This window comes from Stegastes partitus, unplaced genomic scaffold (assembly GCF_000690725.1).
Source record: "Stegastes partitus isolate 25-593 unplaced genomic scaffold, Stegastes_partitus-1.0.2 Scaffold563, whole genome shotgun sequence".
NCBI lineage: Eukaryota > Metazoa > Chordata > Actinopteri > Pomacentridae > Stegastes > Stegastes partitus.
Genome location: NW_007578294.1, coordinates 363,013 through 376,433, shown reverse-complemented (window position 1 = coordinate 376,433; position 13,421 = coordinate 363,013). Strand labels below are relative to the sequence as shown.

General features: G+C 42.2%; 1 protein-coding gene across 1 annotated transcript; it reads right to left on the bottom strand.

The window, feature by feature from the left end:
• Positions 1 to 1,133: 1,133 nt before the first annotated feature.
• On the bottom strand, positions 1,134 to 9,059 carry LOC103362232 (lipid phosphate phosphohydrolase 3-like). Its single transcript, XM_008288533.1, has 6 exons — positions 8,567 to 9,059; positions 5,623 to 5,780; positions 5,220 to 5,506; positions 5,074 to 5,131; positions 2,187 to 2,363; positions 1,134 to 2,081 (listed from the first exon to the last, which is right to left on the bottom strand). Exons 1-6 carry the CDS (start codon positions 8,760 to 8,762, stop codon positions 1,983 to 1,985), a joined length of 975 nt encoding a protein of 324 aa, XP_008286755.1. The 5' UTR covers positions 8,763 to 9,059; the 3' UTR covers positions 1,134 to 1,982.
• Positions 9,060 to 13,421: the final 4,362 nt, after the last annotated feature.

The window sequence follows — 13,421 nt, the reverse complement described above, 5'->3', positions numbered from 1 at the left end:
TAAAGTTAGCTCCACCCAAAAAAGCTCCAGCGTTTAAAGGCTACCTGTACGTTTTGAGAAGTGACTTACTTAGACAAGAATGTTCAAAAAGGTAACAGAACATAGGTCAGAAAGAGAAAAAAGTATGATCCACACATTTATTGAGATAATAACTGAACTGCAAATGTGTGGATTATCTTGTTTTTTAATCACAAAAATCGTATTTAGAAAAACTCCTATTTAGATTTTAGCGCATGAAGCTTTTTACTTTCTTGAGCTTAACGCTTAAAGCTGCGTTATTTTCTGTAAAAAAAAAAATAAATACAAAAAAAAACTATGTGTAGATGGTGGCACAATAATCCAGTGTTTAGCAAGAAGGTTCTACTGACCTTCTGTTTGGAGTTTGCATGTTCTTAATGCGTCTGAGTGGGTTTTCTCCAGGTGTTCCGGCTTCTCCAGTCAAAACACATGCATGGAAGGTGAATTGGTGACTCTAAATTGATCGTAGGTGTGAGTGTGACCATGCATGTTTGCCCTGTAAAGCACTGGAAAGCTGTTTAGGATGGATGGACTATAAGTTATGCTGACGGTGTTGCTTGTTGTGACAAATCAGCAACGAATTATCACCCCATTTTAGCACCTTTCAGCTCCTTGCTTTGGTTTTACGGTTCATAACTTTACTGTTTTAGTTCAGGCTTTCATCAGCCTTCTTTCAATATGCAGCAGGCAGCTGCTCTCACCAAAAGAAAACTTTGAAAAAAACAAAACCTGCATAGCACCAACTAGCAGGCAGAGAAAGTTAGTGAATTGCTGGTGAGCATTTAGCAGCTCCCCTTAGTCGTCAGTAGAGGTCAAAGCAAACAAAAAAGAAAAATGACAATTGACGTTATCATCATCGCCACCAGAAACTTTCCTCTGACTGAACGACGATATCGCTCTGCTTGATGTGTACATAACAGATTATTTGCGAATTTGCGAACATGTTCGTCATGTCAAGGTGATGATATGTCAAAATTGTGGTTGCAGTGCTGCCCCCTATTGGTCAAAACTCTGTCTTAGGATGTGCAGAAATCACCTTAAAAAAGGTGCAGTTTTCTCCTAAATTCTCAACATCTCTATATACACAGTCTGTACATAATTTAAAGAGACAATGATTTAAAAAAAAAAAAAATCACTTTTATTCATAGTGATCTGTGTGCTCATGGACTGGTAAGTAAACATACATAGCATTATATAAAACACAGTCTAGTAACTTCCACACTCTTCTATTAATTAGACATATTGTGTTAAGTCATTCTCTCAACCACAGGATAAACTACAAAGATGGACGGACACTTGCTATCACATCTACTGGTACAACACAGGAAAATGAGTTGCTATTTGTGCTTTTCCTTCAACACCATTCAATGTAAAAAAAAACAAACAAACAAAACTGCTACACAACATATTCCTCATTTTGTATAAAATATATTACATCCTACGTACCAAATCATCGTAGTGGGGTAATTAATAATACTAACACGGAGTTGTTTTTTTAAAAAAGTGCTTTTACAGTATCATTCGAGTTGTAACACAAAAAAAAATATCTGTATATATTTACAAGTGGTGTATAGAGTGGTAGTGGTTTGTGTGTTCAGTCTCACAGGTAGGTGTCACATGGGAGGAAGCTAAGATCAGTCACAAGGACAAAAGGTTGAGTGCTCAGGCTGCTTACGTAACACAAAACACAAGCTGAGGAATAGTTTTCAACACCTTCTCCCTTCCTTTCTCCCAAATCATACGGTATGTTTTTCTATTCGTGTCACATTCAGTATCTCGCAAAGCCTGCTCCTTCCTTTCTCTCTCACACGCTGTCCAAATACTGAGGTATGTGGTTTGATTTCACAGGAAATAGTCTCACATTCTTCAAAATCTCTTGTCTTGTTATCCAGACCAGACTTCTTCTGGCAGCAGGTGGGTGTTGGTACGTGCGGAGGGGGGACGGAGGTGGGAGGTTGTGAGGTTTAGCAGACGGTGTGGTGGGGTGACAGGGGGCTGTCCGGGGTCTCGGTCGGAGACAAATCCGAACTGGAGCTTTTGAACATGGATGAAATGTGAAAGGCCTGGAGGGGAGGGGAAAACAGAAAAGATGCAACTTGAGGCTTAAGCAGACTTTGACATGTGGACACACATTGATGCACAAAAACAAACAGACAAGGTGTACTGACCACCCAGTAAGCAGTGAGAGCTCCCTGTATGTAGCCCGTTATCACGTCGGACGGGTGGTGCCTGTAGTCGGAGATGCGGGTCAGGCCCGTGTAGACCGCCAGCAGAACCAGGAAAAACTGCAGCACCGGCCTCAGCAGCCGAGCGCCGCGCCATGTCAGCCGCGCCTGCAGGTAAAACTACAGGACAGACACAAAATATGACGTTATTTACTGCAGCACACAATACGTTAAGGTAAGTTAATAATAGCCAGGATGTTTACAGGCTCGGGTTTGCATAGCAGAAAGATAAAGGTAATTCTTAAATACTGGCCAAATGCCCTCCTTAAGCTCCCAGACGGGGCAAAAGGTATCACTTCTTTGATCAGAGACTTGAAGAATCTTTGCCTTAAGGCACTTTCTGTCAGTTCTAACTTGAATTTTTCTCTCGCTTTCTTCCAGAATTATGAGATCCAGCACATCAAACATACAGTAATCATTGAACTGGGGCAGCTTCTTGGAGAACTTGTGATACAGATCATGATAAATAATGTTAAATGGCGAATTAATAAGTCTCTCATCTTCTGAGATCCAGATAAAAGTAAGAATGATTTTATAACTGTTCCTATTCTTCAGTACTTTTAAATCACTGGTGTCCAATGAAGCCCTCACATTGTTTAAAAGAAACACTGCTCACAATGCTCTAAACACCTGATACTGAGAGGAGACAGACTATCAAAGGACACTCTGCTGGGAGTCGACTCTTGCCGTCATCTGACCTGCTGGCTGCTGCTTTTGTGACCCTGCAGTTCATCTGCTAACACAGCTGGTGTAAGAATCACATGTGAGTAACTGAGCTTCATGAAAAAAGGCACAGTCGGGATAAAGACAAGACTGTATGTGCACAATTTTGCCCTTAATTTTAGTCATGTAGCAGTCAGTAAGTTGGTAAGTTTAACAAAACAAAGCCTTAAAATGATAATGATCCACATCCTCAAGTTAAAGAAGACGTCCAGATGTTTGCTTCTGGAGCGACAGCTGTCAAAACCGCCCCCACTGCGCTTCATTAAAACACTGAAGGCTGTTAGCAGTGAGGGAAAGTAACTTAAGTACAATTACTCAAGTGCTGTGCTGAAGTACAATTTTTAAGTACTTTAGTATTTCCTTTTTTTTATTTTTTTTTTGCTTCTTCATACATGCACTCCACCACATTGCAGAAGAAAATATTCTACTTTCCACTCCACTACATTTATTTGACAGCTTGACATTTATTTGACAGCTTTTTTTTTTTTTTTAAAGATGGAGATTTTCCCACAATGGATAATATAACAAGCTTTTTAAAAAGCAACACATTGTTAAAGATTAAACCAGTGGTTTTCAACATTTTTGGCTTCCTACAAAAAGCAGTGTGTAGTCAGATGTCTGTGAGTGGTTAACGGTTACACAAAATAGTCATTTTCCTGTCTAAACTACTCAGTTCAGTGCAGTCTGATTCAATATCGCACCATAAATTAAACGTTTGAGGAAAAAGATCGGAAAATTGAAAACAGATTTGTGTATCAGAACTTCTTTTTTTTTTCTTTCCTCCCAATTAATCATATCTGGAGCCGTCACATTCATCTGCTGTCTCTGCATATAAGGCTGTATATAAAGTAGTTCAAAGCTGCAGCAGCTACAACAGCAACATGCTGCTGACACACAGATGCTCCACCAATAATAATGTAATGATGCCATATATAATCAGTCAAACTTCGTACTTCGACTACATTTTCCTGCTAAGTTACTTACTTAAGCAGGATATGTCTTTCTTTCTTTTCCTTGCAAAGGATTATTTTCACATTACTCCACCTAAATAAATGATCTGAATATTTCTTCTAGCGCTGGAACAAAATATATAAAAATAGTTGGTTTCACTTTCAAAACAACACCATCAGATAGGATGTCAGCAAGTGACTTTTTTGCATCTTTTTCAATGCTATATTATACAGCAGGTGCAATAAGTGCTGCTGTTAACTTCAGTATCTTGTTGTTGCGTTCCCTCGTCACCCTTACTGGCCTTGCAGCGGCAGTAAAAGAGTCTTTGGGTGGTGCCTGGGCTCAGCTGTCTTCATTGTCCACTCCTGAGTTAAGTGCGGATAAAAGGAAGGCCTTAGGTGGCTTGTCAACACTCTTTACTGCTCACCGTGCGCCCCCTCGGTTTGAACTTTCAGTATTTACAGAAATAAAAACCCATTTTTGCAAACTCTGCTCTCGTTTTGCACTTCATGCTGCAGCCCTCGAGCCGGGTTGTAACATTTGTTGATGCTGAGGTTAAAGTCTAAATCCTGGCCAGACCTTGCTGCTGCATAACATTCCCAGTCACTTATTATGTCCTCGGGTGCTATGCAAAACACTGTGGGGGAACTATAGAAAAGCAGCACACTGTAGTTTCTTAAAGTTGAGCTTTTCAGCTGCAAACACATTTGAATTCCCGTTGATGCAGCCCTCAAGTGTGCATACAAATGAGCGCGCACATATTCAGCCACTTGCATGCACAAACATAGGCTTTCATATACGCATATAAATGCAGGAGGCTTACACACACAAACACACACATACACTGTCGCACAATAGAGCAGAGCAGTGAGACGGTGAGGCGAGGTCACACTCCTCCCACAGCCGAACAAAGCAGCCTCTGTTTGTCCCATATCTCCCCTCAGTCCCTCTCCTCTTTCATTCTTTTTTTTTTTTTTGCTGCTAACTGGACTGATGATGAGTTCCTGTTTCATTCATTCTCTCTCTGCATTTTATAGAGTGATGGTAATTGCAAATTGGAATGACAGTCAATTTTGTTTGCCAGCATAAGTGTGTGCGTGTGAGAGAATATGTGTGAAAAAGAGGCAAATGGGTGAATAGAGATGGAGGTACTCACTGCTAAATAGAGCATTGTGTACATAGCAAAGGAAGCATGGCCGGAGAAGAAGGACTTCCTAAAAAAAAAAAAATGAAGAAGTGTTTAGGGTAATGCAGAACACATTACATAACATAAATTCATAAAACACACACACATACACATACCTGGCTTCCTCCTCTAATCGGTGATCTGGCTGGCGACAGGTCACCGATGCAACGTAGGTTCCAGGTGTGCAGTTGAGCGATGCATAGGTGACGCCGCACACAGACAGGAAGTGGGGTCGCAGTCGTCCCACACTGAGTTTAGCCATGTTGGTCAACGACTGACCAACACAGCAGCCAAACAGGAAGCAGCCCAGCTCCTTGTAGAGACAGGACACATACAGGTTCCTGACGAAGGCCTTGGAGCTGACGCCTCGGAAGCGCACCCGGTAACATTCCCCGAGGGCGATCTAGAGGTGGGCACGTAGGCAGAATCACCGTTACATCCTCCTCACGAGCTGGGGCACGTTGTGCGATTAATAAGAACAGATCGACTGCTATGACAGGAATGGTGACGAGTACTCACGGTGAGGCCGGTGATGATGATGCCACCTGCGATGAGTAATTCGTCTGGTATGGCTTCGCTGTGCAGGTAAGGATAGGTGATGCTGGGGTCCCCACACATGAAGCCCCGTCTGTAAGGACTCACTGCCTTCAGCTCACACGCAAAGAAAGGGATGGAGGCTGCACAGGAGGAGGAGGAGGACGAAAAGACCAATTAGACTAAGTAAGGCATCATTTGACATGACAACAATTGCCAGTAACTGGGGATTACACAAGAGGAAGAGAAAAGAGGCGCGACGAAGAAAAACTGGAGTGGAAACTGCCACCCAAAACATGCTCGTCTGTCTGTTGTTCAAGCTCTTATTGTGAAATCCAGTCATCTAAATGCACTGTCTACGATGGACTATCATTAAACTTTTTCAAATGATCCTGCAAATGTAATGCCGATGGTTCTAAAGCTAACCAAAATGGTACTTCTTTCCAATACATTACTGTTCTGGTCTGTAAGTGTTTGCTTTTTAGCCATTGTGGCTCGAGGGATAACATTGGTCGATCAGGCGGCTGGTCTTCGGTCCAGACCAAAATGGCTCAACACATGTTGGATAGATTGGTATTAAACAACCACTTATGGTTCTTGTGGTTCTCAGAGGATGAATCCAAACCACTCTGGCAATCCTATCACCCCCCAGCCTCACTGAGCTGCTGGATGTAGAACCACCTTGTTTTCCTTTAACAAAAGAAGCCAAACTTCTCAGATTTTAAATGTTGCTTCCCAAGCACTTTGCCTTAAAAGCCTGAAATAAGTTCTCGCACAGCAAAAATTGCATTACAGCCAAAAACTGGCATAATGGGATCTGTTTTAATTCCAGTGTTTAATACTTGGCAGCTCCAGACACATTTCCAAAGTATTGATGTTCAGTTCTCAGTGCTGGTGCCCTTGACTTTTCATCTGTGTCACCCACCAAGAGACACATTCAGCATCCTCGTAATCACAGATGAAAGTAATAAGGTCAGAGCAGAAATTCAAAAGCTATAAAAAAAACATACAGGGAATGTGACTTGGGGGGATTGAGGAAAGGAGAAAAGGTCAGGCGAGGAATGGTTTTACAGAAAAACAAGGGTGGGAACCCCGAGTTTTTCTCTGTCAGGAATGCGCGGGTCACAACAACACTTGCTCCACGGGGACCAGAAGAAACCCAGAGAAGCAGCAGCAGAAAGCTCCCATTTCCTGGCTGAATACAGGCTGAATCCACAGAGACTGGAAGCAGAAGAGAGTAGCAAGGCAGAGCTCAACAAAGACCCAGTTTGAACTGCGCATGTGTGTGTGTGTGTGTGTGTGTGTGTGTGTGTGCATTTCTGTTGATGAGGAGAGAAAGCAGGAGGGGGGGTTGTTTGTGACTCCAGTTCAACTCTTCCCAACAAAACAAAGAGTAAATGCCGCAGCAGACCAGAGCCAGAACCAGCCTCACACGGTCCCTGTTTGTCTCTGGATGTCCTCCCCTCCTCTCTCTCTCTCTCTCTCTCTCTCTCTCTCTCTCTCTCTCTCTCTCTCTCTGTCTGTGTCCTGCATGCCTGCACACACAGAGAAGACAGACGGGTGGGGATGAGACAGACAGACAGACAGACAAAGAAACAGGGACTTCTTGCAGGGCTCCCTCCCTCTCTCCACATATCCAATCTGTTGTTAATACAGGCGACTTCTACTGTCCAGCTTTTTCCAATTAGCCGACATTACATAACCACCGTCCTGCTGTATACTGGGACCATAAGCAGAGAGGGTCCACAGAGTCACGGGCACACACAAACACACACAAACACACATAAATCCAGCGCTCGTGGATCGTACACTTATTTATTTATTCAAAATTGAATTCCCCCTGGCCCGACTCTACCCTGAGAACTGGAGGGTTGTCATGGAAACTGTACAGTTCCCTGGGCAATGCACGAACCAGCTGGTACGGAGACCTCGAGAGCGCGCATGAGTGGGAAAAAAAAAAAAAAAAAGAGGAGATACATGCAGAAGGAGAGTTTCTGTCTTTTCATTGTTTTGTTTTTCTTCCTCCTTGTTATTTTGCTTCTTGTTTTCTGAAAGCCCCATCATTACTAATCATGACTAAACTCAAAAGAATAAAAAAAAGAGGATGGAAATAAAGCAGAACAGAACTCAGCGAGGGTGCAGTTAACTCCCACTAGGAAGGAATAACAAGTGCAAAGAGGATTTCCCCCCTCAGTGGTTTAATAAAGTTAAACATGAATGGATACTGTATGAACAACTAAACCTCTGGACCTAACAGTTACATTTATTGTAAATCAATACGCTTAAAATGCATAATACACCCACAATGGTGGTGTCAGATTGATTGTTTTCTCCAAGATGCGATGAAAGATTTTAAACAAATGATCATAAATAGCAAAGAAAAGAAGCAAATCCTGACAAGTGATTTGCTGGAATCTGAGAATAATTTGCGCTTTTACTTACTGATGATTATTGATTAATTAGTAACTGTTTCCTCTTTGCTGATGTACATGAGAGAGAAAAATCTGTGAAAGTACAAGTGCCTCCTCCCACTGGTTTGTATGAATGGACAAGAAATCAGAAACAGTATATTAAAGTCAATTCTTGCTCAAACACTAATAAACTGAGAGATATGATGCATTACTTTTATTGTTAATTAAGATGCTTGAAATGTAAAATACACCCACAAAGGTGGAATTTTTGTTTCCTCCAACAAGCAAGAGAACATGAAAGATATTAAATTAATTGTCATAAATCACAAAGAAATAAATTAAGCTGGAGTCTGATAATATATAGTATTTGAACTGTTAATTGCTGAACACACTATAATAAACTAAATTATATTATGCACTTCACTGCTATTCTGTTGCAGTGCGTTATTTTGTGCATTTACAAAGTACAATAATAAAGTACAATTTTAATCAGCATTCAAAAGTAGTGAAATATTTACCAAGGAAGAGGCAGAGGAGGTCCAAGCCCACCAGAAGTTTTCTTTTGGATAAAGCCGGTCCGCTGATCTCTATGAGTTTCTTCCCACTGCCACTCTCCATCCCGGACAGGCTGCTCTTGTTGTCCGTCAGTTTGAGCTGGAGGTCCGCGCTGGAGACGTGCGCACCGGCGCTCTGCGGTCCAAACTTATCCAACATGACGACTGGCTGCGGGCTGAAGGACTCTCTGGCATCAGAAGGTTACAGGATCTTCCTCTTCAACTTCTCCTCATGTGCGGAGCCGAAAGGAGACTGGAAGCAAATCCACAAGTTGGCACAGTATTTAATGTGCTCCCTGCGGCACGTGTTGACGCGTCAAAGTCAAGGGAGTTTTTTTTTACGCATATTTAATGTCTTCGCAGGAGGCTGCAGGGCTCGTCCCGACTCGTCCCAGGGCGATCCGTCACCTTGAAGATATGCAGGAAGTTTGCGAAACTCAGGGATAAGATCTGCCTCCTTCCCTGTCTCTCCCTCTCTCTCTCCCGGAACATCAGAAAAAATGGGACGAGGGTGTAAATAAATTCCACTGGAGAAAAAAAAAAGGGAAAAAAAAAAAAAGCAAATGCATCAGACTTGCACGTCACAGTGACGGTGGTTGCATGGATGCAGGCAGGAGATTCCTTTTTTTTTCATCATCATGAACTTTCACCTATATTTTTATGACAGATTTAGCCTCAATTGACAAAATTGGAATAAATGAACAACTATAGTAGGCAAAATAAGATTCTTAACTGTCCGCAGCCTCAGTAAGACAGTATTTTCAAGTGTTTTGATAAAACCAACAAACCAAAAAAAACTATGTGCTATGATTTAGATAAGTCAGTGTTTCTCCCTTCTATTTGTCTCTTAGAATCAGAAGATTCTCAAGAAACTCTGGGGATGTCAACGGACGTCCAGCTTGCTTCCTACAGGAGTTCAGAGAAGAGGTTGCTTGGGGAAACCTTGATGGTTTAAAATAAGTTTCTGGGGTTCTGGGGGGTCAATTTTTGATTAAAAACCAACCCCAAAACCAAAAAAAAGGCCTAGTGGAGTTGTGACTGTAATTTCTAGCGATTGGTTTTGTATATTTAGGCAAAATGAAATCTTGCCTGACTTTGTGGTTTGTGTGCAAATGGAGTCTTGACTCTAATGCCGAAATGTAAAAAACTAATTCACTTCTTTTATTTCACAACATCTCTGTATTGACTAATATTTTTTCTTATGTTTGCAGGTAAATAAATCCACTATAGTAATTCTACAAATAATAATAGTAGCATTAGAGAGTTTAACATGGAAGCCCAAGCTCCACAAAATCATTCTTCCTCATCCAACTATTCTGAACTCAATGGCAACAATGTGGAACCCCAAAAGGTTCATCGAAGCTCGTCAACTTCTAAGAGTCTAGGTTAATAATGCAATTACATGCTTTTCTAAACAATGCATTAATCAATAAAAAAAAAAAACACTACAAATCTGTATAAAGTAGCATAGCACAAGATAAAATAGAAAAAAAAACTGTCCAAAATAGAGTGGAAATGAAACAGAAGTCTAAATATTGCCATATGCGTCAGGTTCTAAATGTGCCGCTTCTGTCATATTAATTATTTGAATTACTGAAGCGATTTGATTAATTTTATTTGTTGCTTTTATTCTTATTTACTTTTTGTTCAGTTGCTTGTTTTTTTTTTCTTGTGTGTTGATGATGTGACTCAGAAAAATAAATAAACCAGCTGAAAACAAAAATGATCTTTTGCACTGATGCCATAGAAAAAAACCCACATTTTTAGTTCCACAACCCCCAAAGGTTCTTGAAAGAGCCATCCAAAAAAATGGTTCCTTTAGGCATCATAAAAGGCGCTACATTTTAAAGACAGCTCTTCGTGGACACATCTGGTTCTTTTATGAAAATAAGACTTTGCAGCGAGGACTTTGCAGTATTTCTGGGCTCCTTCCATTATATGGCGATGAAATCGTCTGCTGAGGTTCTGGAGCAGGACCACACCTCCATCACTCCTCTTCCTGTTTACATCTATACACACCACTCTGACCTTCCCTCTGGTTTCGTCTCACTTGTCGTCCGCAGAGCAACATGATGCCACAGTTCAGCCGCGCTGCCAGTCTCAAAGTTTGAGTAAACTCTTCCATCCATGAGGGAACATTCAGGCCGGCTCCACATCTCCTCCACGTCGATCCACCTAATCCACAACATGGCCCCAGAAACGAGGAGACCGTTGGTCCAGAAGGGATGACTCGAATCAGAACTCGTCTCTCTGTCCTCCAGCCGCTTCAGTCTCACCTCATCCGATCCCATCTACAACCAGGGAGGCTGGTCTCAGGAAGACCAAACCATAATCACTCCCTAACTTCTACTCGTTCCTGCGTTGAAGTCCGATGCAGACGAGCCGAGCGGACTGTCGTGGGTCTTCAGAAATCAGTAAGAGAAAGTCTTCACCTGCCAGCCTGACAACAAAGTTATACTATTTAAACATCTGACAAACTGCAGGAGCTTATATCAGTGATAAACCACAACAATCCGCCTTCTGGCAGATGCCTCCGCTGCATGTGACATCATTACGCCAGTTGTAGCTCCACCCGTTTTATTTATTTATTACCTCCGCCAAGGAGGTTATGTTTTAGCTGGCGTTTATCTGTTTGTTTGTTTGTTGGTTGGTTTGCTAGCAAAATTGCTCAAAAAGTAATGAATTGATTTTCATGAAATTTTCAGGAAATGTTGATAATGGCACAATGAACAGATGCTAAAATTTTGGTGATGTTCTGGCTTACCATCCGACTATTTTCTCATAAAACAGCAAATGCTGTTAAGTGTCACAGTCACGCAGAATGCTGTCGTTGTGCTGTTTGTCCACTAGATGGAGCTCTGACTCCATTCAGTCCTTTAGTCCTCATTGCTGTCTTCTCAGTAGTACAGGAGTGAGCTACAGCCAGGCTACATTACAGGAGTGGGCTGATCAGAGCTACTGACAGATAAGTTCATAACGACGTTGTGGTGGGCTGGAGTCTATCCCAGCCGACTCAGGGTGAAGGCAGGGGACACCCTGGACAGGTCGCCAGTCTGTCACAGGGCTACACTTAGAGACAGACAACCAAGCACACTCACATTCACACCTACGGACAATTTAGAATCACCAATTAACCTCAACATGTTTTTGGACTGTGTGGGGGAGAAGCCGGAGAACCTGGAGAGAACCCACGCTGCATGGGGAGAACATGCAAACTCCACACAGAAAGATCCCAGGCGCCCTAATTGCGAATTGGGGATCTTCTAGCTGCGAGGCGACGATGCGAACTACCGAGCCACCTTGCAGTCCTTACTTATTTACTTATTTACGCATTTATTTGACTGTCATTGCCTTAAGCGGGCTGTGATGCCCTCCACCTCCTGCTCTGCCTATTTGCAGCCTTCCTTTCTCCATCTTCTCCCTCCTTTACCTTCCTCTCATGTGGGTGTGAGTGAGGTGTGTATGTGTGGAATGTGTGCAGGTGCAGGCCTTTGGATAATTACCTGTGTAGGCACACCTGCGGTGGGGAGTGCTCAACCTGCTACTCATCACTTCTGCACCATCAAAACCAGGCTCAAAACTCTGCCTTTTGAATAACCTCAGTTACTCATCTAACACGCCAAAAAGTCGCCCAAGAGGCATCTGAATCAGGTATCCACACCACCTCAAATGGCTCCGTTTGACACAAAGTAGCAACAACTCTACTGCAAGCTCCCTCCAGATGGAGAGCTCCTCTCCCTATCTCAAAGGTCATGCCCAGCCAATCTACAGAGGCAACAATTTTTTGGCCTCTTGTACTCACAATTTCATTTTTGTGGTAGGAATGTAGATTGACAGGCAAAATCGAAAGCTTCACCTTCTACCTCTAGCCGGCACTCTAGAATCAGTGTTTTTGTTGGCCTTCCTTTTTTCCTGAGACGCACAGAGTCCATTGCAACGTTGACTGACAGGTAGAGTTTGATCTGCATCACAATGCTATGGCACCTCTTCCATATCCTGTATTCGACCTGCCTGCATCTCTGGAGACTGCCTGGTCTATTCACTAAAACAAAGCCAAACCGATCAAGTGGGTAATCCAGTGAACTTCAAACTAGATTCACACCTATGCTCTTACAAATGTATTTTACACTATATCCATCCATTATCTGGGCTACAAGGTGATGCAGTTGGTTAGCACTGTTGCCTCGCAGCAAGAAGGTCGCCGATTCGCGTCCCAGTGCTACCAACTGTGCCACCTTGCAGCCCGCCACCAAACCAACAAACTTCAATACAAATGAAGAACCTGAGTACTTATATATCCTCATAAAGTATGTAAAGAACCGTCCCCTCAATAAAGAGGTTCTTCAGTTGGTATTAGTACTTTGAAGAACCAGAGAACCTTCAGAAGAATCGGCATGTTGTAATTTCATTATATTATTCGCCTCTTTCAGATAAATGTGAAAAAACAATAAAGTAAAGCCACTATAAATCCAATGATGTATGCTAATAAGTTGGCAATATAGGCAACGGTTGAAATCCTCAAGCGCCTTTTTGGCTTATAACTGATCTACTAGGATTTCATAAATGATTCATCAGCTATTAATGATCACATTCAATATTTAATGAAGAGCTTTATCCACTCTCTTGCTGCCATTAGATGACAGGACTAGCAGCTGAGAACATCTAAGTAAGCAGTCAGTTAGCTTAGCTTAGCATAAACACTGGAAACAGGGAGACAACAACTAGCCTGGCTCTGTCCAAAGGTAACCCAATCCACCTACCAGTACCTCTAAAGGCAGTTGAACAATACGCTATGTGTTGTTTGTTTATTTGTACAAGA